At 44.4% G+C, this 26,657-nt stretch overlaps 1 protein-coding gene across 4 annotated transcripts in view; it reads right to left on the bottom strand.

The window, feature by feature from the left end:
• Positions 1 to 26,657, bottom strand: part of CTHRC1 (collagen triple helix repeat containing 1) — a 300,099-nt gene that overhangs the window by 30,316 nt on the left and 243,126 nt on the right. For all 4 annotated transcript variants that reach the window (XM_069621469.1, XM_069621470.1, XM_069621471.1 and 1 more), the window contains one exon: positions 26,054 to 26,275. In XM_069621469.1, the coding sequence (XP_069477570.1) occupies positions 26,054 to 26,275 (222 nt within the window). The remainder of the gene's footprint in view (positions 1 to 26,053; positions 26,276 to 26,657) is intronic.

Raw genomic sequence — 26,657 nt, 5'->3', positions numbered from 1 at the left:
CCTCGATTGGTGAAAAGATTCCATCAGAACTTCCCAGACAAACCAGGGCCAAGGGGAAGAACAACTTTAGGGGGGCATTGGGAGGGGGGGGAGTTCTGTCATGATGCCTACCCCCGGGCATCAGGGCCAAGGCCATCAGCTCCGGGAGCAGGCATCCAGACATTTATTTAAACCTCAGCAGCCCCGGCTAGGGGCTGTCTGGGTTCAGTCCTGGCCCCTTAGGCACCAGGCTCATCATAGAAATCAGTCCTGGCGCCATGGGCACCAGGCTCATAGACTTAACTTACCTGATGCAGACCATGCTGCAAAAGAGCCCAAGCCTACATGAGGCCTGGATGGGACTATTTTGTTACAGGGACTATTTTGTCACAGGGACTATTTTTTACTCGGGCGTGGCTCTAGGGAACTTCTTACCTGGAACTACTTTGGAGGCTATTTAAACCACACTCGAACAGCAGCACATGCTTTGCGTTATTCTGCATCCAGCAGCGTGACGCTCACTGTGCCTGCAGCCAGCATCCAGTCTTCTGCCACGCCCGCCTCGAATCCGGAGCTCCTAGAATAAAGAGGAGGAAAAGGACAAGGTTAGAAAACAAACTTATTTCAAATTCCTCACCTGATTCCGGATCCATTTCATCTCCGGACCTGGAAAGTACATCAGTCCTGCATGCGCCGCTTTGCCAGCTCCAGTGCCGCGCCATACTCACCATTCCTCACAGCATCTTTCGATCCGGCGCTGCCTCCATCATTTCTTCGCCGCACTCCGGCACCTAGAGGACACAAGAAAGAACAAGGTGAGCCAAGGGAATCAACAAATACAACCTCTTTACCACCATAGACTTACCTTATTTACCACCGGAGGCATTATAGTATAACTCTCCACATTTTCATATGCCGCACCTGAGGGAGATAAACAACATGTTAAAGCATGCAATAGTTACCGGACTGCGTTGGGTAATACACACTCTTACCTGAACGCCATCAGCAGCCACGAGACCTTCTTCTCACGAACTCCGCTGCAAGATAAAGAAGGAAGGGGACAAGAGTGAACATCGGACACATTGAACTCTTTGAACTTGATACTTACCAATCCCGCCAGGAACCTCAGAGTCAATACTTTCCATAACTCTCCCAACGCCTTCAAACCAATGAAGTAACTGGTATCTACGCGCCCCTGCAAGACTAGCAGGATGGAGAGCTCATCATTTAAAAACATAAGGTGAAGTTACTAAAGGGGGTACCGGAGGTGATTAGTGGGGGAGAACAAGAAAAGTTGGGGGGGGGCATCAATAAAACCCACGGGTGGCTAAATCCCTGTCTCCACTTGCAGGAAAATACTTCTTCGGGTCCAGCAGACAAGACTAGGGCCAGTCCAGACAGTCATCTCTGCACTACGCATCACGTTGGCGGAGACCGCAGCTGTCCGGGTCCGATCGACGCCCCTGTGGGGTCCAGGTGAGCGTAACAGATAGATTGAGATAGTAAGTCACTGAGCTCTTCCTGTTAGGAAAAGCGTAATGGGGGAAATCAGATGATTTTCTATTCCTAAATCAGCAAGGTGAGCAGCCATAGTGACAGCAGTTATTTCATTAGTGTCTACCTTCCACTCTTTGAGTAGGTTAATAGGGTAGATCTAGGTTTTGTGATGTCTGTCAGACTAGGATCTCATATGGTCTGTACCACTTGGAAATCATCTTATTCTCAGATGTAGGGAGGAGAACTAAGAACAATTGACCTAAAGAAAAAGACCTGGTCCTAGCATGTTGCTTGTAAGCTGCCCTTTAATGCTATTGGGCTTGGCCAAGATGTTGTTTTACAATTACCTCATACTACCACCATATCGGTTTAACATTTTTGGGCAGTCTGGAAACTTGTTAAGATGGCTTCCTCTCTCTCCTCCCATATTCCCTTTAACATACCTAAAACATCCTGAAGTTCCCTCCCATAGAGTAACTCAAAAGGGAAATATCCCAGGGAAGGGTTTTTCTGACGGCCAACAAAGCCCATGGTATCATAATGTCCCAGTTTCTCCCATCGGTTACAACCACCTTATACACGGTTTTACTCATACATCCCGGTCCCTTTCTTCTATAGTATATGGGCGTCCCTGTATGAGGGGGGGACTGGAGCCTTTTGTACCACAAAAATGGCACTTCACCTTTAATTTATACACGCGTAGGCAAGAGGGATCGTGCACACCATGAACAGGTGTTTAAACCACGGAAGCACATTTTTGGCTGCACACCACTTATGTTGTGCTTTGGGTGCATAAATCTTCCACTGATTTTCCATATTTCTCCAGCCTTCGGCACCCCCGGTTCCCTGGCGCATGTCGGGTTCCTCTAATTTTGAACAGTGCACATTTTGTGCCACTCCTTTGCCTGCATCGGACGCCCGTTCACTCTGTCTGCAGTGTTTGGATCCCAACTATCTGTGGGATTCATGCTCTGTGTGCAACGCGTTAACTCCATAATTGTTAAAGAACAGGCTTGCTAGGTGAAGAGAGATTTCCTCCAGGCCCCCTCCGCACCACTCGAATAAATGTGCACACTGCAAGTCTTGTGAGAAGGTAAGTGAAGTTCTGTTTGGAAAAGTTACCCCAGAAAGGGGACTCCCTTCTGGGGAATTCTGACTGGTAGGGGTCGTAAAGATCTTTGTACCGGTACTAGGCCTGAGGCTCACGCAGCTACCTGTGCTTGCACCAAGGGGTTCAAGGATCCTACCGGACCTAGTACCGAGGGTGTAAAAGCTCTGTTAGCGGACGGTTGCCTGTAGTCCCTGAGCCTCTACCTGGGGCTGATGGTGCGGCACTGCACAGGACTACCAGCTCTTTAGCTGAGGGCATAACGTCTACCGGAACCAGTTCTGAAGTCCAGAATAGAACCAGTACAATTACCCAGGGTTCAGCATGAAGAGTGGCATGCCGGGCACTGCTTCCCCGCACACTCAAATCCAGGCACAGCCAAGCTAAGGACACAAAATGGCCATCTTCTGTTGAATCATCTCTCTGGGAGAGCTGCTGGGTCTGCAAGACATTCATTCGATAAGGTGGCAAGTGAGCCATTGGTATGTGTAGAGTCGTCCAGTGGTCCATCTCCTAATGCTCCCACCGTAAACATGGTACTCATGCTGCAACTGCCTCTGCCTCCCGCCACTGTCTCCTCCACTGCCACCAGTGGTGCCCCAGGTACCTGAGGCCCTGCAGGCACCAGGCTCTGATAGTGGCCCTAGAGAGCCTTCACAGGGGCAGGATTCACAGGATCAGCCTTTGCTGAGTTCACTGGGCAGGGCGCAGGACACAGACGACAATGATGAGGAGTCTGATTTACTTTAGACTGCCAAGGCCTTGCATGAGCTGTTGCAGGGCTGTCGGAGTTCTTAGGGGTACCCTTGCCCCCTAAGGAGCAGCCAGAGTCGGATGTTTTGGCTGAGGTCGTGACATTGCAAACTATTTCCAGGTCAGGCACCTGTTTCAGAAGGATACCCTGGAGGTTACCAAGAAGGTTTGGGCTAAACCACATTCATGCCAGGTGGTTAGCAAAACTTGATGCACGTTATAGGCAGTTGGGCAGTGAGAGGCCGCTGCTTGCATCCCACCCGCAGCCGCATTTGGCAATGGTGGCAGTGGCTTTGCTGTATTCTAAACCATCCGCAGCAGGCTCCTATGGTCAGACTGCCTCGTCGGCGGCTCTACTTAACAAGGAGGGCAAACGATTAGGTGCGTTTGAAAAGGTGGTCGATCTTTATGCAGCTTTGCATCTTCGTCATGTTAACGCAGATGCGTTGTTAGTTGCGGTTAATCAGCGGCTCTGGCAGGAGATTGCAGATTTTGCCTAGGATCTTCCGCTGGACAGGCAGGCAGCATTCAGGTCTATACGAGGCTAAGATATTGCACAGAACCTGCTGGAATCCCCTCTAGCGCACATTGACATAGCGACCAGGGGTATGCGCAATGGTGTGGCTTTTAAGTAGGTCAGCCTGGATGCATCCCACCAGGCTTACCTCTGATGTGCAGGACAGGATTTTGGATCTTCCCTTTGAGGGAAATTACCTTTTGCATTTCTCAACAGATAAGGAACTCACCAAAAAGAAGACGAGCACTCAGACTGCAATGTCATTGGTGGTGCTCGCCAAACTGCCGACAAAGGGCTTCTCTCATGCCCAAGATAGGCAGAATCTACCCCTACAAAAGTTCAAAATGGTGACGCCAGCTCAGACTGAAGAGTTTCTCTGTGCAGGAGAATGGCTATTTGCCCTGTACTTGAAGGATGCATATCTTCAAATACCGATCTGGCACCCCCCAACAGAGTTCCCTCCCATTCTCCTGGGCAAACACTTTCACCACAGGGCTCTCCAATTTGGCCTAAATGCGGCACCCAGAGTATTCACGAAAATCATGAATGCGATTTCCGGTCTGATGAGAAGCAGGGGTCAGCATGTCTATCTCGACGACTATCTCATCAGGGCAGACTGGGCCCAAGAAGTGTCACAGACTCTTCAGGCGTTGATCAACATTCTGTTCAACTTGGGATTTTCAAACAAAGTGCAGAAATCGGAATTCGCCCCTACTCAGAGGCTCACCTTCATTGGGTTCCAATGGGACATGGTTCAGGCCAGGATTTTCCCTACCCTGTAGAGGAGAAGGGATATCTTGGCGACGATGAAATGCTTCTTGACAAACAATCGCACAACAGTGTGGTGTTATCCGCACCTGTTGGGTCTTCTAGCTACATGCATATTATCATTTCCATTAGCGATGCTCTAGAAGTGGAGGATTCTGATACACCTCGTATCCTCTTGGGAACAAGAGACAGGCTCTCAGTTGGCCAAAATCAATATACCTCCAAATCTCTGGGACAATCTGCAGTGCTGTAGAGAGGAGTCCAACTTGATGTTGGGAGCTCCTTTCCATCCCATTCCTCATTCGGTCGAGATAACCATAGACTCGTCACTAGAAGGGTGGGGAGCGACGTTAGGATCACTCCTGGGTCGTGGGTTGTGATCCAGCAAAGACAAGGAGAGGCTTATAAATTACCTTGAATTGAAAGGGTTTATAGTCAAAAAGTTTGAAAAATAAATCGAACAGCAAAACATTCGAAAAAATAATGTTGAATTCAAAAATGTCGAAATCACATACATATAATAGAAAAAGTCATTAATTCGAAAATAAAATGTCGAAAAAAAAATCGAAAAACCAATGCTAAAATTACAATGTAAAATGTCACAAATACTAACGTTTTTTATGGGGGGTCCCCCCCCAACCCCCATCCCAAACCCCTACCCCAACCCCCCCCCCCCTCCCCATCCCCACCACCCCCCATGGATATACCTTTAATTATTTTTAAAAAAATGTTTAATAAAATATTAATTAATTAATTATGAAAACCCCTCATCCCAAACCCCTACCCCAACCCCCCCTTCCTCCCCATCCCCCCACCCCCATGGATATACCTTTAATTATTTTAAAAAAATGTTTAATAAAATATTTATTAATTAATTAATTATTTAAACATTAATTCGAAAAAAAATCGATTTTTTTGTATTTCGACATTATTTTCGAATAAATATTTTTGACATTTTGACTTTCGAAAATATTGCATTCGAAAATATGACTGGACACCAATTGAAAGCAATCGTTCTGGAACTGAAATCTTCTGCTTCGAGGATAAGGGGTGGTGTGGTGCTGATTCTTGCAGACAGCACATCATAAATGTTTTACGTGAACAAGCGGGGGGTCAGGTGCCCTCACTTGTGCAGTCTAGCCATTCAGTTGTGGGAGTGGGAGGTGGAGCAGGATTTATTGATCAGAACTATCTGCCAGGCCAGGACAATTCAGAGGCAGCCGACTAGGAGCCTCCTCTTACGAGTGGGTGATGGAGATGCCGGCTACACATGAGTTGTTCCAGATGTGGGGACAACCGCAGATAGATCTGTTTGCTACGAGCAGCAATTCCAAGTGCAGCAGGCTTGCCTCCTGGGAGGACCAGGGAATGGGCTCCAAGGGAGAAACATCACCTGTTACACATTCCCTCCAACTCCTCTACTTTAGAGGGAGGACAACAAGTTCAGAGTGGCCAGGAATTGCAACCTGATTCTTCTAGCTCTGTGGTGTTCCACCCAAGCGTGGTACTCCGACCTCATGAGGCTAGTCTGTCAGGGTCCCTTAAGCTTGGTGGTGTTGGAACGGATACTGTCTGAACCCGCACACTACGAACCTAGCAGCCTGGTTTCTGAAAATCTCAACTTGGCTCAACCTAAGCTATCCAAGGACAATTTAGACCTTATCCAGAAGGCTAGGAAGGCCTCTACGAGGTCACAGTACAGGAGCAAGTGGACAGGATTCGGTCACTGGGACATGCAGAATGGGGTAGAGTCATTGAGCTGTACTCTGGACACCAGTGCCCCCATTATGGCAACCACCTCGGAAACCCAACCCCAATTGAGATCATTCATCACTCTCGGGATCACACAAGAGCTACTTTCCATACCCACTGAGGACCTAACCACCAAATCCTAGGTAAACAATATGTCCATCAGCACAGCCATTGAGCCGGAACCAATCTCAACAGTCTACACCCTTTCCTTATTCTTAGGTATTGACCTCTGACAACTATGTAACTGGGCGGACCAAGCCCTCACCAATCCAACTACCCAGTACTTACTGACCTGCCTGCAACAAGCAGGACCTAGGACAATTTGTTCATATTACCTACCAGGTGAGACCCTATGCAACTGACTCAATTATTACCCATAATTGTTTAGGACCATTTCCACTCAAGCTTACGGAAATCTCTTCTTTTCTCTCCCCAAACATGTACTTAATACTGTTTATTAAATATTGTTTTGCTTCAAAATGTATGAACCAATCTGCAAACTATTATGAAACTGTGTATATATAACTTTCACTGGGAGTTGACTCACCTGCACGTAATGTGCCTAAATATAAATGTCACACAATATCAACACAATCACAAATGGTGAATGCCCGATCTGGAGACCACATTGTCACAAAATATGTATCCAATCCTTATGTATTCAAAACTATAAATGGTAGCCTAGAAAAAGACCTGTTAGGTCGAAAAACGTGTCGGCACCACCTGCTATATCATCAATTGATGAATTCAAAAGAATAAAAGATTGGAAATAATTGAAATCACAAGTTTTGTAGAACTGCATTTTTCAGGTGCCGAAAAAGCAATGGGGTAAAACCCAGCATAACAAACAGCACATGCGCCGAATGAGTGGGAACTATAACAATTCTCGCTGTACTCTGGACAATGTCCTGTCTTTCTCGGCTTATATGGCTCGGTCAGGAGTACATGACAGGCATGATCAGGCACATGCAGATCATACCTATTGACCATTGGGGTTTATAGGAACTCAGAGCCAGTGGTCAAAAGACACCTAGAGGGTCTATCGAGATTGTTCCCTCTGGCCCCTCTGGTCAGAATATCTCGTCCCTCCTGGGATCTCAATGTGCGTTTTGCGGCTCTAGCGCATAAGCTGTTTGTGCCTGTGGCCACAGCAGACATTACATTTGTAACTCTGAATTCAGGGCTTGTAGTCAAGGTTAAAACAGCCAGAAGAGTGAGTGAAATACAGGCGTTGGCGGCAACTCTGCCTTATACTTTGTTTTTCAAGGACAAGGTGCTATTGCGCACCCATCTGAACTTTTTGCCCCAAATTGTCTCTGAATTTCACATAAATCAAGAGATTGGATTGCCCACCTTCCTCCCTAACCTGTAATCGCAGGCTGATAGTCATGCACTGCCTGGATGTCAGAAGGGCACTGAAGTTTTATTTAGGCAGAACTAAACTCATCAGGAAGTCGGACACACTATTTGTAACATTTGGTTGGAGTTCCCCTGGGCGCTAAAGCATCTAAATCCTCCATAGCTAAGTGGATGGTGATGTGTATATCGGAGGCATAAAATGTGCAAGAAAAACGGCCTCCAGAAGGCATTAGAGCTCATTTGGTGCGGTTGCATTTCAGCTCTAATACAATTCTGCAATGTCTCCAGGGGCCTACTAGCAGTGTTTGGGGCAAGCATCTCTTGCAATGTCTCCCTAATGCAACAAGCCCTTATTTAGAAAGATAAATGGGCCGGCCTAACTGCACGGATGCGTATAAGGTGCAAGGAAAACTGCCTCCAGAAGGCATTCAAGCTCATCTGGTGTGGGCAAAAGCAACAGCGGTTGCATTTCAGAGGCACATCCCTTGGAAAGTGATAAGCAAAGCAGTGACTTGGGCTACCCCGTCAGCGTTCTGTCGGCATTACTGTCTGGATGTCACTTTGTGGGAGGATACAGTGTTTTGCCAGGCAGTACTTAGGATCTTGTTTGCATAATATTGTTGGGTTTTCCCCCCTGCCGGTAGGTTATGCTGTGTTGGAAACGCCTATAGAGTATGGCGGAAAAGGGAAGGGACATAGGACTAAAAACAAGTTACTCACCATAGTCTTTAGTCTTTTGGCAGATGTGACTACTAGCTGTGTTTGGGGCAAGCCATCTCTTGCAATGTCTCCCTGATGCAACAAGCCCTTATCTAGAAAGAGAAATGGGCTGGCCTAACTGCGCCCAGTCTCTTCGGTGGTTACCCTGCCAAAGGGCTCTGAGTGCCTGATCATTTCTTTGGGCAAAGGCTAGATCGGGATGGGTCAGGGGAAGCAACCTCCTCTGCCGCTTCCCGTTAGACCTCTTCCACAGGGAAGTCTGCTGCTCCAAAACCTCTCAAGCCTCTGTCGGTCTCTCTTAACCAGTCTGAGGCTTGAGGAATACGGTCTGTTCCAGAATCCCTTGAACTATTTTCTCGCCCTCTTTAACTGTATAGGGATTATTGCCATGATTATATAGTAAGATTGTGATGTCCCCAGGATCTATTGCTTTTGCCATAACATCGAAGCCAAATCTCCAGGCTATTTCAGATTTGGCGGCCAGCCTAATATAGGTGCGCAGGGTGGTTATAGGGTGAGTCCTGTGGGTATCAACCGCCTCTCATTTGGTGGAAACAAAAACTCCTCTATACTCTGCAAGTTGAAGCCTGTGGAATCTGCAGTGGCTACAGTAGGGCATTTGGCTCTAAGACTTAATTGTGTGAACAGCACGGGTTATCACCTTCTATAAGTTAGTTAACATCCTACTACTCCAACACCATATGTGGTGGGTCGGAAGAAGGCGTTGGACACATTTATTTTTTAATGATTACGTTATTAGATGACAGAGGGATCAGTTATACCAACTACGCTGATGATGTGTCTAATCCCTCTGTCTGGTGTATATCTTTAAGATCTTGAGGTCAATAAATACCATCTACTCTTTGATACATTCTTGGATGATGTCAAATGCCCTGGCACTAAATGACTCAAAAACTGAGCTTATGGTCATAGGTACAGCTGTTGAGTTAAAAATGCATGGCCTGAGTATCAATTTTTTGACATTGCAGGCTGAAAATTGAAAAATCTGTCAAAAGTTAAAACTCTGGGGGTCAGTTTTGGCCAGCATATGAATACGAGAGCTCAGGTCAACTATCTAATTTCTTCCACAGCCTAGTAACATCAAATTGCTAACCCAAATCCGGCCATTTGTCACCAGGCAGAACTGCGCTACCATTAGTAGGGCCATAATTGGTCCAAAGATAGACTGTTGTGGTATTCTTCTTCAAGGTATTTACAAGGGCAATATGAACAGTCTTTGGATACTACAGAACAGCGCTGTACGTGCAGTAGTAGGGTTGAGTAGGCAAGATCATGTGTCGCAAGTCAGAAGAGAGTTACACTGGCACCCAGTGGCTACTAGGAATTCATTTCAGCTCTTGACCATAACACATACATGTTTGTTTGGTACAAGCCCAGCATATCTATCTGAAATCCTTTCTAGGCTCCCAAATCGAAGGACGCTTCGTTCTAGCAATAGCAGCCTATTGAAGTTAGCTAGAACTAAGTTGGCCCTGGTCATCAAAGGTGTTTTTTATGCTGCTGCGCCTACTCTGGCCTTCTGATTTGAGGGTCATTTCAACATTGGTTACTTTAAAACAGTCCCTAAAAACTCATGTTTCTTTCATGAGCTTTGTTCTTTCTGTTTCTGGATTGGTGCATCTTAATCGGTTTGGCTTCTTCAGCTTCTCTTGCATCTCTTTCTTGGCGTCTCAGCAAGAGGATGTATTGCACTGGCCCTGGTGGCTGGGAGCTGTCAGTGCTCTCTGTGGTAATGGTTTTGGCATTGCTTACCGATTGCCTGGCCCACTACGGTAGGACTGTGGTCACACCACCATGTCGGACAGGCTTTCTTTCCCTGCCTCTGCAATGGTTTCCCTGTTGTCTTTGTTGCCAGTTCTCTGGCGTTTGAGTATGACTCTGCAGCTTTCGAATTGCAGCGGGTTGCACGGCTTACTCCACTTCCGCCTCTTCAAGATGTGCTTACTTCAGGGAGCTTCCCCTGCGTGCCATAGTCTCTCTCTCTGCTTTTCATCCACTCATCTCAGCTAAACACAAATCCTTTCTTAAAGAGATACTCTTTGCCTTTGTTTGATCCAAGATTGCCTGAAACAAAATAGAATGACGACACAGTATTCGTTGAAGAAGGCAGCCCCATATATGCAAATATGGTGCTTGGCCTGGCGAGTACCTTGTGGGAACAGGAGTCATAAACCCCTAAAAGGGAGTCACTCGCAGCAAGGTCGCGCTTGCCCATACCTCTAGGGAAGGTCTTGCAGAACGGGCTCACCTCCCTAGCCTCAAAGGGGTGGCTACCCCTTGGTGAGAAGTGACAAATACTCCAGATTCGTCACAGTGGTCAGGGTTCACGGTGGTAAACATACATCATTTGTGGGGCCGCCATATTTATAAAAATTACAGACCAACTGCGAACAGGAATTGCAGGTGTTACCTATTGCTGGGCATATGCCTTCATATGGAAAATCCTATCTGTAGCATGTGCATTTTTTAATGCTATCAGGTTTCTAAGTTTTGTTCACTTGGTATATCGGTGCTGGAGTTGTCTGTGATATTTTGATTTTATCCATTGCATCAGCTTGTAGATCTATGGCCATTGTCATGTGAGCCAGCATTAATATTTCTTCTGGTGTTGTTGTTTTTTGTAGTAACCTCTTCCTGAATGCGAAGCAGTCACATCCTGCAATTATCTGGTAACAGAGTGCTTCTTCATTGGAATAATTGTCGAATCACAAAGTTTCAATCTCGTCACAAAATTGTTCAATGTCTCTCCTTTGAGTTGTAGTGTAGAAAACGGGTATCTCGTAACCTATATTTTTCTGTGGGGCAAAGTATGTTTTCACGCAGACTTAATCCTATGAACGCATTTGTGTTCTCCTTTTCCATCTCCTATATAATGTTGCGCAGTGTGGCCACCATCGAGGGCATTGGGGATGCCCCTTGTGCGTCCGTCATCATGTAGACCAATCGCATCCAGGAAAACATCAAAATCTTTTAGCCATTTGCCCCATTTAGGCCTTAAATTACTAGAATCAGTGATTTTGAAGTTTTACATCAGTTCTAACTCTTGCTGTGCTCTGAAGATGGGCATTGTGATTGCCACTACTTTAAATGTTGCTGCATTGTAAAGTAAGACATTGGGCCTCATTACACGGTAGGCGGAGGACCAAGGTGCTGTTAGCACCTTGGTCCATGCCGGTAAAATACCGGCACCGCCTTGGAGGAAAGGGGAATTACCGCCCTATTCCAAGGTTGGCGGGGCGGTAATTCCCCCTTCCCCCATTGCCCTTCCCCATTCCCATTTTTGCCCCATAGGGCTCTATGGGAATGGGGAAGGCGCTAATCACGGTGCGGCAAATTGTGGTACCGTAATTAGCACCCTGGTCCCTTTGCGGGTTGGTTTTTAACACCTGCTAAACAGCAGGCGTTAAAGTACCAACCCGCAAAGGGACCTCGTAGTAAGACGGTAAGGGTTTACCGGTACCGGTGCCCTTACCGGTAAACCCTTACCGCCGTCTGTGTAATGAGGCCCATTGTGTTGAATCCGGGTGCCATCTCCGGGTTCTCCACTGTTCGGGAGCTTGCTATGCATCCCATCCCCGCAAAGTATATTTGGGTCATCTGCAGCAACACACAGGTAATTGACTTCATCCCAGCGGTAAGGTTGCGTTCTGAATCGAGATAATATTGTGTTGCACCACAACAACCCTAAATCGGACTTAGTTTAATTTGACTTTAGTTGTGCTGAGTTACATCACACTGTATCCCCTCCCACAGTGCAGTTATGATGTAAGGCTGGTTACATCTTGCAGCCTCCTATTAGGCCACCACAGCGAGGCTTTCGCCACTGTGAACCAGATACAACTACAAAATCCCAGCAACCGGAAACTCCCAAGCCCCACGAGACTGAGTCTGAAATACAACCACCACAGACAGCCTTTTGCCCCTGTGCACCCCATACAGCCACTAAAGCCCCAGCAACCTGAGGGGCCCAAACTCCACAAGACTCTGAGACAGAAATACAATCATCATATTCAAATATTTACATATCACAAACCCAAAACAGAGGCACAACACAACAATCACAGCGAGGCAGACGCTACTGTACGTCGGAGCACACTGATTTTAATAGAAACGAGGAAAGCGTTGAAACACACAGATCTAACTGGAGACCAGGAAATAATGGACCCAGCAGGGCATCCACCCTTGGAATATACTACCATATATCAATTCCAATCTGTCTCCAAAATGAAGGCTCAGCTTACAGCCACAGCGAGGCAGACACCATTGTACAATACAGTAGACAGTCCCACCACCAACTCCAAGTAAAGAAAGCCACCCAGGAGGGAACCTGCCCCTGAAATATGCCCCAAACCCCACAACAATAGACATAGACCACAAAATTGTCACGAAATGGGAAGGAAACCGCAACACTGCGGAACGGAAACCACATACCGGAATTCGCAACACCCCAAAATCCCCTGCAGACACCACTGAACAGACGAAGGATACGGACCAGGACAAGAACAAAACCAGAGTACATCTCGTGATACCGCTCCACCTACAACCTTACCTTAACGGAAAACAAACAACCCACAATCAAGGATCCAAGCAAACCAAGACCCCAACAGGATGCCAACCCTCACATCTCAACACACAGAACACTGCAACTTCAAAGACAATTTTGTGAAGACCCCAACAAGAATCAAAGCCCAACTAGAATCCCTTACCACCCACAGCCCTTACATAACCAAAGACTGGAAAAAAGACCACACGTACAAACAAACAACCCACCACTATGAACCAGAACAAAGAAACCCTTCCATCAATTTATTTGAGCTCCTCAACGAAGAGACGGAGGCCCCAAAAACAATATTTGCGATCAACAACCTCCTCCAAGAGAACACCTCAGGAAAAGAAAACCCAACAAACACCACCCTGACTGAGACGCAAGAAAGAATAGAAAACAATAAACAATGAAAATCGCACACACTACACTGCAGCCTACGCAACATAAGATTCATGGCAAAATACAAATCAGAAATGCATGACCTCCTAAGCAAGGGCAGCACTGATGCACTTGTGTCACAGAAACCTGACTATCGGGCAATTACAAAACAATCACCTGCGATGCCATACCAGACAACTTCAAACTAATACATGCCAGCAGAGAAAACCGAAGAGGCGGTGGAATTGCAGTGGCACACAAAGACCACATTTGCCCCTTACCACTCCCCCCAACTGACATAGAAGACTGCAAATCACTCCTAATCACCATCAACCTCAACTTGCAAGCCAACTTACTATTCCTCCTAATCTACACTTCGCCATACAACCCAAATTTTGCAACAAAGCTCTCTGACTCCATTTCCAACCGTTCCATTTATCATGATAACATAATTGTCTTGGGGGATTTCATCATCTGGTTTGAAAGTGAAAGCAAAACCACAGAAAACTCCCTCAGCGCTCTACTGGAAACATTCCACGTCAAGCAAATGGTGAACGGACCCACTTACGTTGCTGGACACACCTTGGATGCAAGTTCCTGCAGAGACGGACTCTCAACCACCTCCACACCGGGACCGATCATAAAGAGTGATTACCACTTGACCCCATTCACCGTCAAACTTGCAAATCGCATATTGCCCAGAAACATAATATGGCACGCTACTAACAAAAGAAACTGGAAGAGTCTTGACTTGCAATCTGATGGAATCAACCAAAAACAAACATCTCCCAGCTAAACAGAATGCCTCCTGACTCAGCAGGAAAAAACTCGGGGAGCTCAGAAAACCAAGCCGCAAACTGGAAAATCCATATGTGACAACATCACTAACCACCTCAGAACAAAAATAGAAACAATTCAAAAGCCCATTAATGCAAGCCATGCAACAATAAACACGGAACCACCAATAACCAGCACACCACCAACCGCAGCAACACTCAACCGATTTGTACCCATAATAGAAGAATCTTTCAACACAGTAATAAAAGACACCATCCTTCCCGGGTTCCCCCAGTGACCCATGTCCACCAGGCATTCTCAAAGAAATCCTCAACTGCAGAACCCCAGCATCTTACTTCTAGCTACTGAGGAACCTATGCCTAAACAGAGGAATAGTACCTAAAACCTTCAAGTCAGCATACATCAAGCTCCTCCTAAAAATGAAAAGGGAAGTATGGAAGATCCCACCAACTACAGACCTATATCGAATTTAGCCTACCTGGCGAAACTATTGGTGAACCACATCTACAAAATACTACTCAACCACCTAGAAACCAAAGGAACACTCGACCACTCGCTTTAGACCCATGAGAGGAATGGAATCAGCACTTCTATCCAATTGGGACAAACTAAAAATAAATGCAGACAACCGCACCTGATCAGCCGCCTTCGACACAATCAGACACACAACAATAATCCAGAGACTGGAGGAATGCAGTGTAAAAGACTGAGCTCTACAATGGATGAAATCTTTCTTCATTAACCGAACTGAAAGAACTTACCTCCCACCATTTACCTCTAACACCAAAAACCTCTCCTGCGGTGTACCACAAGGTTCTAGTCTCTCCCCACTCCTCTTCAACATACACATGTACCTCATAATGAAACTCATTTGAACCCACGGACTGACTGCCTACAACTACGCAGATGATACCAAACTCATCTTCAAGATAACCTCAACCCCAAAACCCAAACACCCTCAACAAATGCCTGAAGGGAATATACACCTGGATGACAATCAACAATCTCAAACTAAACCAAACCAAACCAGAAATAATGATCTCCCCCCATAGGGTAATGCAATAGACACACAATTTAACTGGCCACAAGGCATGGGAACCCAACCATATGCCAAGATAAAAAAACCTGGGAATACTCATGGATAACAGACTTTCACTAGAACCACAAGCCAACGCAATAGCAAAGAAATGTGCCTACCTTCTGCGACGAATTAGTGGGATCCTCAGATCCAGACACAGCACAGAGACAACAACCATACAGGTGGTCGACAACGCTCTCAACATCCTTGATAGTGGCCGTCCCTGCCTCCTAGTTTTGCTGGAACGCTCGGCTGCTTTTGACACAGTAGACCACCAGGTGTTTACAGGCACCCTACATTGGCGTATGGGGATCAGCAATCTTGTCCTACGCTGGTTCAACTCCTACCTCACCAACCGCCAGCAGTTTCTTCAGATAGACTCCTCTAGATCGCCAATGCTACCCGTCACCTGTGGAGTCACGCAGGGTTCCGTCCTCTCCCCAGTGATCTTCAGCCCCCTAGCCACACACCACATCCACCAATACCCAGACAACACCCAGCTATACCTCAAGGACATAAATAGGCTCAAAACCTGCATCTCACTGATCCAGTCTTGGGTGTCCAGTGCATACCTGAAGCTCAACCCCACCAAGACTGAATTCCTACTCCTCAGCAACAACACCGAGCACCCAGACATACAGACCTGACTATCAACCATGACCTCTGAGGGATTCATACCTGAGGTCACCTCCTGCGCCAAACACCTCTCCTTCAAGACGCACATAGCAAAGATACCTCAGACAGCTTGGTATAAGCTCTCCCTCCTGTGAAAAGTCAAGCCCTTCCTCCCTTCAGACAGCTTCGATCCACTGTTCAAGCACTGGTCCTATCCCAGCTGGATGGGGGCAGTGCACTCATCAAAGGCCTCCCATTGTCCCCCCTTGTGCCCCGGAGAAGTGTCCTACATGCGATGCATGCCTCATCAAGAGTCTACGCAGATACAACCACATCACCCCAACCCTTATCAACCTTCACTGGCTCCCACTGAATGCATGAATGAATGAATCGCCTTCAAGTCCTGCTGCATCATCTATAAGGCAGGCGCCCTCAATGCATCCAGCTACCTTGCAGAGAAGCTCTGCATCTCTGGCGGACAGTGCACCACCAGAAGCCAGGAAATGTGCAGACTTCAAATCCATCGCTGCAAAAAGGAAAGGACTAGAAAACAAGCCTTCTCTGCCTACACTCCAAGACTATGGAACTGTCAGGTTCCCTGGTATGCACTGTAATTTATAGTTCACTTATCCTCTTGGACACTCTGGTGGTGATACCATGTTACATAGTTTGTCTTTGGTATACACTTTTGGGACACCCAATACAGCTTGGTTCCCTTTACATTGCTCTAATTGGTTTGGACCATGACTAAATTCATTCAGAAGACTGAGGTTTCCCCAGAACAAGATGGAGTTAGGATGTCTGACTATGATTGGTTAAAGAAGAGACAAAGGACTTGCCAGAGAATTCTACACTGCCTTTCATTGAATTACTGTCCTGAGAGTAGGTCCTGTTAATTACGTTCCCTGTACATTTTAGGCCAATTAGGCCTTTTAGAAAGAAAAAACATTTTCTACAGAGAAGAAGAGCAAGATTCATCACAAGAAGAAAGGAAGAGCTGTGATCTTGTTGACGTCAGCTAAATGCAGCGCTGCCAATGTCTTATAATATGTATAGTTGTAAATAGCACCAAATAGCAAATAAGAAGTTTCTGAACTAGTTACTGGTATCCTGAGAAGGGGTATTTAATGTAATCAGTTATTTTTGGTAAGGGTTAAATAGCATGTAATCCTATTCCCGTGTAACTCTCATTTAGAGACTGTAAAGACTTGTGCATGTGCATACGTAGTTACCTTATCTCCCATGACTAAGTTGTTCATAAGGGAAGTTTTCTCAGAAATGTCATTGTCCCAATCAATCGGACATGTCTTTATAAGCTTCCTGTAATCGATCTTTAAATAAATTCCTGTGCATCTTACCTTAGTTTTCGTCACATTTACACAAAACAACGGGTTGGGCGCCACCATCTTGTGCTAATCTTATCTGTTGATACATCGCCCTAAATTGAAGTGCCCTTGCGGCAAGAATATATATTGCCTGCCCCTCAAACTGACATCACTAGATGCTTACGCCCCTTTTCACAATGCCAATGCACATCTCGTGTCAACGTCCTCTGTGTGCAAGCTATTGACGTGTCTCCATGGAAATGCCAAGGCACCTCTTTCCTCGGCAAGTATAAACAAACCCTTTTTGATCACACAAAATAGGAGTTTCTTTTTCCTTCGTGTCAGTGTATTTCGTTTCAAACCTCCGTGACTTGTTTCTGCTCTGTTCATCTATCTTTCTAGTTCGACGCCCTGCGGACAGGTACATACGCTATCTGAACTGATTAAACTCAGTAGTCGCTTTTTATTTAAACATTTCGTATATTATGTGCAAATGTCTTTGCCAAACCATATTTAAATAGTACTTTTACAAGCCTTGTTTTGTACATGTGAGAATGTGAAATTTCATAGATTGTGCCTATTCTATTGTTTCTGCACGATGGGTTTTTGTAACATGGCAGTGTGTTCTCTTCTTATTTAATAGTAGTCCTTGTGTACAAAAACATTCTTATTTGTCTGAGTTTTGATTTTCTACTTATTCAATATTCAGGAACTATGGCAACAATACAGCCATACCAGTACAAGCCTGAATATTCAGAGGAGGAATAGATTGAAAGAGAAAGTAGCGGAAACAATGGGTAATCGGATGAGAGTCGTGATGATCAATCACCGGAGCCTGAACCCAGTCGCATGGAAGACGTTTCGACCTGGTGTACATGTGATGGTTGCAAGGTTATGCCAGCCGAGGTGGAGAACTGTTGCTGCTGGCAACATTTGGGCTGCTTGGCCTACATAGCCGAAGAAGACACACAACTGCTATGTGTTACTGAGCTGCATGACTTCAGAGCAGCCTGCCTCACAAGATCTGCGTTGCGGATGATGATGGTCCTTATGCACAAACTTCGAGCAACAGTTTGCCTTCGTAATCCAAGTAATGAGTAAGTTTACTCTAGATCTGATGTATGTTTGGCAACTGAGACGGTTAACATTTGATGTTGTTCTCCTACATCATTCTAACTTCCATCGATCACTGACTAATCTTTTTTTTTTCTTTAAATTGAATGCATTTCTTATACTAATGTAAGACCAGAGTATTCATCACTAGATTTAACATCTGAACAATGCAATTTTTTTCACCTTGAACTTAAAAACAATATTACCATAGGTCCCAAACTGTCCTTGCTTCAATGGGTGTTCACATTTGTAATTTTTCGATACTTCAAATCACAAGTACTTTATCTTGAACGCTACTTATTTAAGGTTAACAATGCAAATTTAGAGGGCGTTTCAAACTAAATAAGTACAGGTATCTGTCATTGTAGTAAAAAATGTCTGTTCCTCTTTTACAGGTGGTACAGACTGGTAGCCTATTGTGCGTTTACTTGGTGGATTCATAGAAGGCTTGGATTCCGCGTTCGACGAGTAATACCTGCCTGTGCTGTTCGAGCCAATTGCGCAAAATTCCCCAGTGACAACGGAAAGTCAAGGGATTTGTACACATAGTAGAGCAACCGCATCAATACAATTTGTAGTTTGTTTGTGCCATCTACATTACCAAAGTAAATGGGTTAATATGAATAGTTAGAATTTTTCAGTAGGTCAACAACACGTCCAACCGTCTAGGAGGTCCATGAAAGAAGTTTGGTGGCATTTTGCGCTCGACCCATGCCTATCCATCCCCCTCCAGTATCAATGGTAGTTTGCACCTATGACCGTTTGCTCCCAAGGGGGCTGGGTGCATGGGGACACTCAGGGTGCCAAACACCCTGTACACCTCAAAGGGGTCTACCGCAATGCAACCATTGTCCACGTGGCTTCCCCAGACCCTGTGTCTCCAGACTCCCCTTTGAATACCCTGACCCTGCAATCAACATATCTATGTATCCCTTGAACATTGTTCCGGGCCTATTTGGCTCACCTCACGCCCATCCATCCCCCTCCGGTATCAATGGCAGTTCGCACCTCTGACCGTGCACTCCCAAGGGGGCTGGTTGGATGGAGAGGCTCAAGGTGCCAAACACCATGTACACCTCAAAGGGGTCTACCGCACTGCGACTGTTCATCACGTGGCCTCCCCAGACCCAGTGTCTCCAGACTCCGCTTTGAAGACCCCGTCCCCGTAATCAACATATGTATGTATCCCTTGAACTTTGTACAGGCCTATTGCGCTCGCCTCACGCCCATCCATCCCCCCCCCCAGTATCAATGGCAGTTCACACCTCTGACCGTGCACTCCCAAGGGGGCTGGTTGGATGGAGAGGCTCAAGGTGCCAAAGTCCATGTACACCTCAAAGGGGTCTACCGCACTGCGACCGCTCGTCACGTGGCCTCCCCAGACCCGGTGTCTCCAGACTCTGCTTTGAAGACCCCGTCCCCGTAATCAACATATGTATGTATCCCTTGAACTTTGTACGGGCCTATTGCGCTCGCCTCACGCCCATTCATCCCCCCCCCAGTATCAATGGCAGTTCACACCTCTGACCGGGCTCTCCCGGGCTGGGTGCATGGGTATGAGGATATCAAACGTTGGCATCGAGGCTTGGTGGGTGTCAACAAACACATTACACATTCACATACACACCCACTTTTGTAAGCCTTTATAAAGACCTTAATAGCTGACTAAGGAACATCTCTGCAATACACAAAATATATCGCCAACAATCTACGTGTTATCAGGCTTGCTGAATCGTCTCATCTGCGTCCAAGTAAGGGTCGCGCAACTATTTCGTTCTGTAGTTCATCGATCACTGCTCGGAAAGCTTGTATTGTTTTATTCACTGTATTCTCATTTAAATTTATCTCAAAGGGTTCACCATTATCAAATGTTTTATTTATTTTTATCTCTGGAGAATTTATCACAACCTCGAAAATATCCACCTCGCTCATGTCCCTGGTACCAGGTGCACCGTAAAGCTATGAAATAATGAATTGTGTAACTAAATTGCCAATTAGAGCCTTTGTACCTGATGATGGAAGAAGATCCCCACGTGGAAGGAGATGGACAGAAGATGCTGGGACCAATTGCCTTACATCCCGTATGGAGCAGGCTATATGTGTATAGGGTCGCACCAACCAGCTATATGGTTTTGTAACCTATGTAATGTATGTTACTCGTAATGTTATGCATCTTTAAAACCCATTGCTTATGCTGTTTCCGTCAAGAGTGGTCCGTGGCAGCAGAGTTATTTTCTGGCACGTACTTGTATTTTTGTGAGATGACACCATGATCTCCTTGCAAAAGGTGTGCCGGGCCTTTTTCCCTAATGGGTTGTATTTTTTCTTGTGTGTGCGTTGATAGGCTAACCTACACCTCCTCAACCTTGGCTTACCTCGCAACTTGACTAGTTCTTCGTCGCCTTGAGCGGTGTTGGTATAAGTTCTGTTCGGACTTTGATTGATTATTTTTGTCTTCTTACCACACTCTGTATGATGAAGTGCTTTTCTCCTCTAAGCGGTCCTCTTCTGATCTTCTTTAATCTCAATATGCTCATTCTAAAAGTCTTTTTCAATCACTTTCTCGTCTTCTTTCTCCTCCTCCTCTTAACTATTCACTGAAGTGTACTTTAACTGCATTTGATTTCGATACTAATTTTACTTCTAAAGTCGCTACTCTTCGTGCGTTATTTGCTCATTTCTCACCTTCTCATTTACATCCTCTTTCTTCTTTATTATCATCGGTTATTGCATCTTTCCCTCCGATTTCTAATTGTGATATTTCCATTCTTCTTTCATGTGCCCATCCTATTGCTTCTCTTAATGAACCTATTCCCTCATCCATTATGCCTGAAATGTATCCTTCTCTTAATTCCTATCTGACTAGTCTTTTTAATATTTCTCTTCGTACTTCTATTTTTCCTCTCTCATTCAAACATGCTTCTATCCTTCCTATTCTGAAATAAACGTCTTTAGATCCATCTTCTGACTCAAATGTTCATCCTATTTCTCTTCTTCCTTATCTGTCTACGCTTCTGGTATGGCTTGTCTATTCTCAGGTCTCTTCTTTTGTCACGGAAAAGTCTATTCTTCCCGGTTTTTAGTCTGGGTTTCATCCTCTTCACTCTACTGAAATTGCTCTTCTTTCTGTTTGTGATTCATTGCTTACTGCTCGCTATTCTAAACACTCGTTTATTCTCATACTATTGTATCTTTCTGCTGCTTTTGACACAGTAGATCATGTGTTACTCTTACAGTCCCTTTCTTCTTTTGGATTTTCTGGATCTGTGCTATCTTGGTTTTGCTCTTTTTTATCTAACCGCACTTACTCTGTCTTATGGGCTGGTGCCTGTTCTGATGCTTCTCCTCTTGTACATGGTGTTCCACAAGGTTCTGTTTTTGGCCTTTTCCCTTTTTCTCTTTACACCTCTCCTCTTGCAGCCATTATTTCTTAGTTTGGGTTATCTGACCATTTTTATGCTAACGATACCCAGCTCTTTTTGTCTTTTTCTTCTTTGACGTCTGTTATTCACATGAATCTTTCATCCTGTCTTTGTGCTATTAAGACTTGGATGTCGGACCATTTTATTATCCTTAATGCTTCAAAAATCAAAGTTCTCTTTTTCCCCATCTTCATCCTTTCCCTCCATCCTTTGTCTTGTTTCCTCCTTCTCATCTTCCTATTTCCTCTAGTACACATAGTCTTGGTCTTTATCTTGACACTGACTTATCCTATTCTTGTCATGTTTCTATTTCTCGTTCCTGTCCATATCTTTTTAACATCTGAAAAGTTTGGTCTTTTCTTACTTTTAGTGCTACAAAACTTTTAATTTCTTCATTTATTTTTTCAAGTTTATTTTACTGTTCTGTTTTACTTTTTGGTCTTCCTGTTTCTCGTCTTGCTCCTTTAAAGTCTTTTTAATGCTTCAATTCGCCTTTTGTATTTGCTTTCTCCTCATGATTCTATTTCTACATCTTTAGCCTCTCTTAGATGGTTAGCTTTTCATTCTTGGCTTAAATTTAACTTTCTTTGTATTGTGTTTAAATCTCTCTATGGTCTTGCTCCTTCTTATCTTGTATCCCTGGTTTCCTTTTATGCCCCTTCGCGGGCCCTTGAATCACAATCTCAATTTCTATTATTAGTCCATCTCCCTCCCTGTGTTCAATCGCGTTTTCGTTCTTTTTCTTTACTTGCTCTGCTTTATTGGAATGCTTTTCCCTTTCTCTTTTCGATCTATTGTTTCTTATTCTTTATTTCGCTCTTCCTTGAAGAGCTATCTCCTTCAATCCAAATTATGCATTGTATGCTTGCTTTGTTCTCTTATAGAAATGTTAATTATTCTTATTCTTTAACTTTGATGGATTTCATCATTTTGTATTCATAATTATTGTACTATAAGTTAGCATATGTACAGTGCCTTGGTGTAAGGCGCTACAGAAATACCAAATAAAATACAAAAGAATACGTTGCCCCTCTGGACACAATAACCCCAGGGTGCACAATCCAAACACACTCAGAAGGCCGACATGCATAGATGCAAGTTTCTCCTGGTTATGCAAGCACCAACAAAATAGCACAACCTCTATTCTATCCCTCTTTCCTCACTAACCTACCCAACTAGTTTTCTTACAGAGCCATGTGAGCGCCTGGAGACTATGCAAATGGTAGCGGTGCGCTGTATAAATCAACCCCTCTAATTATAGCCCTTTAGCAGTGCTTGACATGTATAGTAAAGTTTCTTGCGTCATTTGTGCTGTACCATCTTGAAGCATGGTCAGCTGTGACGGGTAAAATCTCGAAGTGGCAAACCAGCTTTAGGTGACATATCAGGACTTTGCTCAATGGTCTGGTTATTACCACGATCCAGGATCTTGCAGCGAGTGGAAGGTATAATGCAGTTTATGGGGCCTCTCTTGACTTAACAGCTGCTTTTAACATGCTCGACTGTGGGCTACTCTAGAAAGAACTTGCAGGCTAAGGTATTCCTGTAGGCCTACTCAGCTTATTAATTGCGCTCCATTCTAGAACTACCATTCAAGTACGCTTGAATAATAATTGAGCACATTCAAGGGAAATTCCCACCGCAAGGGGGGTCAGGCAGAGCTGTATGGTTGCCCTGTGCCTTTTTAATTTGTATCTGTCAGATATTAAGGAGGCTCTAAACCAGGTATCATTGATGGTGCCAAAACCTTTGAATTTGCGCATTCAATTGCTGTCTTACGCTGACCATTTCTTTCTACTTGATGTTAGTAAGATAGGTCTTCAGCAGTTGATTTCATCCTTTGTAACCTATGTGAACAAGCAGGGGCTTTCTGTTAACCCTACTACGTCAAAAATTATTAGATTCTACAATCATAGGAACAAATGTAACTTTAAATGGTATATAGGTACAATATAGGTACATCATCTATTCAATGTGTGGACTCATTAATCTACCTGGGATTTCCAGTGTTTGTAAAACCTACCCGGAATAAGAGCCTTGTTTGGTTGAATTACGTAACCTTGAAGTTAACTACTCAAATGAAAATGATTGAAGCAAAATTTGGTACATTTTCTCTCAAACCGATAATCCCATATTATGAGTCACAAATCGTGCCCAAATAGCTGTACGTATTGGGGCGCATCCCTTCACACTTTTAAAATCTCTGTCCACTTTGGAGGGGGAAATCTGGAAATGCGTTCTGAGACTTCCGTTGAGTCTTCCACGAGTAGTGGTGCGGTATGAGCTGGGCATTTCTTCCTTACAATCTCGTGCACATTGGAAAATTCTCTCTCTCCTGCGAAACATGTTAATTCAGCCCGATAATTCTCTAGTGGAAGATTTTAACTCCTTTTTTACTAACTAGTCTTGTACGAATATGAGAGCTATAAAAGATCTGTGCATTGAGATATTGGAAAAACTGTTGTAAGACCCAAGATCTGATTGACTATCCCAAGAGGGTTAAAAAGCTACTCTATCAACATGACTGGATATTGACAACAGATCGACTTCACTCTTATTCCGCATTTGTGATCTGTGGGCAGACTATAAAAAGAAGGGTGTTTTAGCCCCGTTTCTGAGCACCTACCCAGATAAGGCAATTTGAGAAGTCTTCACCCGTTTTCGAAAACAAATTCAGGTATGGTAGGATTCCAGAAAATCTAGGATTATGTAGATTCTGCAAAAATGAGAATTTAGTAGAGACAGCCAAACATTGGGCGATGGATTGTCCTGGGCTGAGGTCCTTTCGAGAACTCTATTTGCCTAAATTGACCTATTCACCCATATTAGCAGATAGAGATGAGTTTTGGAACAGCTGTCTGGCAGGAAGAACTATGTCTGTTGTAATAGGAATATCTAGTTTTATACGTGCACTAAATCTGGATGAGACAACTGTGGTGTAATTGTATATTTTCTTTAGAGAGAACATGACCAGAAAACAAAACGTACGGGTCTTGCAAGGAGGTTACAAATGATATAATATGTGTCTGGAAATTATTTATTTAACTCTGCTAACGAGCAACGAAATGAAACACAGTGTTTTAACTGGTTATGTTTTTTATATGATATTGATCATTTTATTGATTGTGTAAAATATTGTATTTTATTAATTATGTAATGTTTTATGAATTGTGTAAATTACTGATTTCTCGTTTCTCTTATCTATATTGCATTTTAACTGATGTAATGGTTTTGTATTATTAAAGGTTTAGCTTTCGCAACCAAAGAATAAAAAAGAAAAAAGAATAACAAATTGCAGTAGGGCTTGCAGGTACAGAGTATCAGTTGAACATTCAGGTTGGATGATACGCAAAGAAGGGGTGACCTATGTAGAAGAGGAACTACTACCTACACCACCCCTCTTTTTTGCAGATCCCAGAGTGCCAAGAAACCATGCCAATTAAAGCAGTGCACCTATTACATCCAATAATATAACACACCTCCACATGGGCACACCACACTCCTGCCTGCACACACCTTCATGAGCACCAACACACACACACACATACAGACCTCGGTAGGGTTGAAGCTGGTTGCAACACATTTGAGGACATTTGCCAGAAAAATAAGAGCAGAGACTGGTCTGGTATTTCCTGGGTTTTTGAGAGCAATGATTATTTTATTGAGTCCCACTGTAAGTCAATCTAGCTTCATCTGAGCTAGAAAACTGTCTGAAGGGACGCAGAGGTTGCAATTCTGTGAGATGATCGGGTGAATGATGAGTTGATTTCACAGAGCAGCAATCTGAGGGTGAGCCAAAAGGACTTTGTGTGGATGTATTGTCCAGTGATGGGTAGGAAGTAAAGTGGATGGGAGCAAGAAATGTAGTCTCTGGGTTGCCACTCTTGGAAGGATTAGGAGAGCTGTGGCCTTTAATTTTGGTGATTTAAAAGGTAAGGGAATCTTGCATTAAAACACACCCTTCTAATGAAGGTCCGATGAAAGAATTTCGGCACTGTGTAGCTATGAATTTTGCTGATTAGCTTTATTCATTGACCATCTTGATTACTGCCAACACAATGTAGAACAAGTTGTCAGCAGGTAGAAGTAGTGCATGCCCCAGTATAAATCTCCTGATAGCGATGACATCGTATTAATTGCAGAGAGCGAGGGTAAGCGATAGATTCTTCCAAAATAAAAATATTAACATTGTTTGCTAACTTGTTGTGTTGTCTCTCAAACACGAAAGACAGTATGAGTTGCTCACTATAAGTTCACATACATTTGATTGACCTAGGTTTACAAACAATATATATTTTACTTACTGCAATTTTTCCCAGATCTATGCCATAGTTGAGAGATTTCCAGGCGCACTGTTTGAAGTTGGGGGTCCAGGATTCTGCTATGCTTTCCCGCATGCATTCTCCCTTTTCTCCTTTCAACCCATCATGTCCAGGAATTCCAGGGGTACCTGGAATTCCATTCACTCCTGGAGTCCCGTCTCGTCCCGGGATGCCCCCAGGTCCTTGCATACATAATCCATTATGCTGAAAAAGAAAAGGTGTATTAGGTCTAGTTCCATTCCCTTGTAGCGTGCTAGTCAAGGATTGAATAGAATGTTGATCAGGTAGAAAACAATGAGTCGATACCTTAATTAGGCTAACAGAGTCATTTATTTTTCATATTTGCAAGCTTTCATTGAATGTCTCCACTTCCTCAGGCAGATATGGAATTAAACATTTGAAAAACATCACAGCCATGCTCAATTTGTATTATTACTGTGCTTTAAAGGCCATAAGGAACATAGTATCCCAATAGGGGGACACAGCTAGGGCACCCAATTAGATTGATTTACTAAGTGCTGTCACAATGTGCTGTGTGATAAGGGTTTGTGCTATAGGATTACTTACAACAGGAATATCTTGGTGT

Source organism: Ambystoma mexicanum, chromosome 5q (assembly GCF_040938575.1).
Source record: "Ambystoma mexicanum isolate Mex_15411 chromosome 5q, UKY_AmexF1_1, whole genome shotgun sequence".
Classification (NCBI taxonomy): Eukaryota; Metazoa; Chordata; class Amphibia; order Caudata; family Ambystomatidae; genus Ambystoma; species Ambystoma mexicanum.
Note: the sequence above shows the minus strand (reverse complement) of the source record. Positions and strands in the feature narration are given on the sequence as shown.